Source organism: Sinocyclocheilus grahami, unplaced genomic scaffold (assembly GCF_001515645.1).
Source record: "Sinocyclocheilus grahami isolate Dianchi unplaced genomic scaffold, SAMN03320097.WGS_v1.1 scaffold2214.1, whole genome shotgun sequence".
Classification (NCBI taxonomy): Eukaryota; Metazoa; Chordata; class Actinopteri; order Cypriniformes; family Cyprinidae; genus Sinocyclocheilus; species Sinocyclocheilus grahami.
The window spans coordinates 29,276-33,227 of record NW_015507393.1 but is presented as its reverse complement, the minus strand read 5'-3'; the positions used below and the strand labels follow the sequence as shown (position 1 = coordinate 33,227).

Below are 3,952 nucleotides of genomic sequence, written 5' to 3'. Positions count from 1 at the left end.
TCAGCATAGTCAGATGGATCATAACCACCTTCAGTTGCTGGTGGCCAGGTGACTGACGGTAATGAGCGCCTGTTAGGTCCATGTAGGCTCAGGTCCATGTATGAACTGATGTTTAAGGGTTTGGGAATGTCAAAGGTGACATTTGGCTTTGGTCGCACCTGAGGTGGAACTTTGTTGTTAAGCTTGTTTTCAAAAATTGTGATGTCAGAGAAGAGTGAGAAGGCATCTCCCTCCATATCTGGGAGCTTGAAACCTCCACCATGGGCCAAAGTGCCATCTTCCCTTAGGGTGGGATAAGATGGGGAGGGCTCGATGTCATCCTCTGAGTCCAGCAATGTGATGCTTGGGGAGCCACATCGAGGTGAAGAAACATTTTCATTGGTGACACTGTCTGAAACGTTGTCATACATATATGTTGCCTCTACAATGGTTTTCTTCTCCACTACCTCCTTAAAGAATGTCTGGAAGTGGTCTATCCGATGCAAGCCTCCCACCACCCCACCAGGTCCACAGATTACAGAGCTGAAACGGGCGTCAATTTCATGGGCCAGTTCCTCCCCTTGGCCAAGCTGCTCCCGGACTGCCTCAGAGTCTGCAAGTTCTGATTGAGTCTCTGCAACAGCAAGCATCTGCACTGGAATAATATCTTGGACCTCACAAAGGAAGGCACAAAGGGTTTCCATGGAAGCCTTCCGTTTGGCTGAGTACACTGCTATGTAACCATGCACTAATCTGCTTTTACGTAAGGAAAAAGATGAGTGGTAAGACAGAACAGCAAGATCAATGCTTTGCCTTTGGCCACCAATAGATAAATCCAACAAAACTGATGTTCCACTGGACAGACTGGAAGAGGGCCGACAGTGCTGGGGCAGCAAGAATGGTGAAAGAAGCTGGTCAACATCATAAGTATCTCCACACATCAGACACATTACGATTCGCAAGTCACCCTCTGTGCTCTGCTGAGAGTCTCTGAAACCTGCAAATGCAGGTAGCAAAGGTGGGGAGATACTGCCAAGACTAACTGAGGGTCTTCGTGTATCTAACAGACCTTTGAGTATCTGGTTTAAATGTTTTTCATTTATATTGCGACCATAGCCCACACCTGGAGAAGCAGGCTCTAAATAACTGCACTGAAATTTGCCAGCCACTTGTTGACCTTGTTGGATCAGGCTTTGTGCCGTTTCACCTCCAATGTCAGAAATTGAACCAACGCCTCTTTTGGTGACCAACAGAAGAGACAAGGGAAACTGAACTATATTGGTATCCCTTCGACCTATGGTTGACTCTCGTAATTTCTCAATACTATCAACAACATAGGATAAGGATTCCTTTGAGTTGTAGAGGCAGAGGCAACCATGTGGGGCAAAAGTGGGGGTATGGAATGAGTTCACTGGAAGGCGCACATTTCCCTCTATAGGTCGAATAGCCAGTTCATAAGTCCTTCCATCTAGCACGTACCGTTCATCATTGGTGCACAGGGCTCTGATCTCATTAGCTAATTCTCTTGCAAGTCCATCTTTGCCAAGGATCACAAGATTAATTCTGTCTACCTTTCCCTCACCAAATTGTGATTTTGAGCTCCCATCAAAGCAATATCGAGTGGGAAAACGAAGGGCTAAGTGTTGCTCAATTTTGCCATCCACACAATGAGGACTGCTAGGACAGGTTTCCTTAGTAGGGTGGTAGACAAAATGGATATGCTTGAGCACTAGGGCATCTCTCTCAGCTTGAAGCTTTTGCAGGGCCTTGAACCTCTGCTCGTCTCCAAGAACCTCCTGGATGGCACCCATTTTTTCTTTACTGGGCTTAGCATCAACTTCAAGCTCATAGAACAACTCCGAGTACTCCAGTAAAAGTTCTTGGAAGTCCTCCTTGGCTTGGTCAATAATAATCTTCTGGTGTTTGTTATAGATATCAAGATACTCAGGCTCCTCCAGCCACTGATAGAACTCCTCATTCATGATGAAGCTACGAGCTTCCTCCCAGGGTTTGCCAGGTGTAACAAACGGCGAAGATGCAAGTTTCTCTTTGAACTCCCATCGCATTTCTGCCCGCTTTCGTTCATTGCGTAAGTGTTCTAAGTGAGCATCATAGATTTGCTCTGCTGCAGGGGTTTCCAAAAGGTCCTGGGGAATGCGTTCATCCTCCATGTTGTCAATGTGTGGTGTAGTTTCCCAAGGTGTGTCATCCAGCACTACAAACCAGTGGGAGAATTCCCGCTTATTCTCGAGAACTTTCTGTACTCCTGACCAGCTCAGGTGATCAATCTCATCCAGGTCTGGAACCAAGGAATTGAGAGCCTGTGGGAGTGTGCTGAGATAGATTTTACGCCGCTTTTCTATATGCTCTTGCTTGAGCCTGTGCACATGCTGCTGGAATAGTTTCTTGGCCTTGGAAGTACCCTCGAGGAAGACATACTCTTTGTATTCAGGGGATGTCTGCATTCTGCGGTTGATGTTGGGCCATGTTTCATTATGGTTTTTCACAATGCGGCTTACCAGCCACTCATAGCGGTCCTTAGAGGATGCTATCTGCTGACTCTGCTGCTTGAGCGCTTCAAAGTATGGAATGATCTTGGGCTTCCCTCTACTCTTATCTATCAACTGCACCAAGGTAAGAAAGGCAAGGTCAACATTAACGTTAGAGCGTGCTGAGGTTTCAACAACCTGCAAATTCTTCTTGGCCAAGGCAAAGGTGTGAGAGTCTTTGATGTACCGCTCAACTCCTTCATCACACTTGGTTAGCACAAGTACAATTGGCTTCTTGGTCTTAGCTAGCTGGTTGTAGAGATTGGTGACAAACTTCATCTGGTCATCAAAATTTCGGTTCATTCCCCTGCTAACATCTACACAGAGTAAGAATCCATCCACTAAAAGCTTGCCATCAGGCATTTGCTTCTGCTCAAAGTCTTGCTCTAGTCCTAGCTGATCTGTGCAGAAATACATAAGCTTCTCAGCAGAGGCTAGTTTGGTGGAAGCTGCCCGCTTGATATAGGGCTGTAAGGCAGTACTTCGATGTGGCTGAAACGTTTGGTCATCAATGAACTCGGTCTGTTCCACCACATGCATTCGGCAATCAGCGCCCTCCTCCAACATTCGTACCGCCTCGCCCCAAAACAGGAAGTGGTCATTGTTAACCACTCTACCACCAAAGTCACTTGTGCTTAAAACAGATGTGTGGTCCAGATAAAAATCATCAGCACTGGGGCGAACAAAGCGATTACAAAGGCAGGACTTGCCTACCCCACATTGCCCCTTTTCCTTTTCAGTCCCGGACAAACCTACCACAACAAGATTGTAGGTTGGTGCCCGGGCATCTTGTTTTTTTGCCATCATCATCGTATGACAGCACTCATTTTGCCATCCCCAGAAGCTCTAGTTTGAAAGCTGCTGGGCTGATGTTCCATCAAAATGCTTTCAGGCTTGGCAAATTTGTTATTTCTAAAGATCCTTAACGTTACTTTAGGGTTTTTTTTCCATGCAAGGCCAGTATATCCGATCCCTTTAATAATCAAATTTTAAATCCACAGTCATTTGGCCATTCACAATTTTGGCAGAGGTTTAGAAGGGGAAGAACGGAATGGGTTTGAGGGTGGGGGAGAGGAGTCCCTGTGGACTTAGGTGGGTGTGCTGCAGGTGGTATTATTCCAGCCCATCTCCTCTCTTCATGGGCAATCTGACACAGAAATACTGTAGTTTTCAGGTTCGCCCAACCTGGATCTGACCCTGAAAGAAATAAAAGAGACATTACAATTAGAAAGTTACTACAAAATAGATACAAATATGAATTTATAATAATGTATCCATTACGTTTTTATTTATTAAATATATAAGACTAATTAGAGGACAAATAATTTTGTTCAAATTTGACCAAATGTGACTATAAAGCTATAAGCTATCACATCAAGATGAATGACTTTATATTGGCTGTTAAAATTTACTGCAGTACAGTA

At 45.1% G+C, this 3,952-nt stretch overlaps 1 protein-coding gene across 1 annotated transcript in view; it reads right to left on the bottom strand.

Moving 5' to 3' along the window:
• LOC107574404 (rho GTPase-activating protein 35-like) overlaps positions 1–3,720 on the bottom strand; it is a 34,839-nt gene extending 31,119 nt beyond the window's left edge. Inside the window, exon 1 of the mRNA XM_016260837.1 lies at positions 977–3,720. Coding sequence (XP_016116323.1) covers positions 977–3,338 — 2,362 coding nt within the window. The 5' untranslated portion in view covers positions 3,339–3,720. The remainder of the gene's footprint in view (positions 1–976) is intronic.
• Between the last annotated feature and the right edge of the window lie 232 nt (positions 3,721–3,952).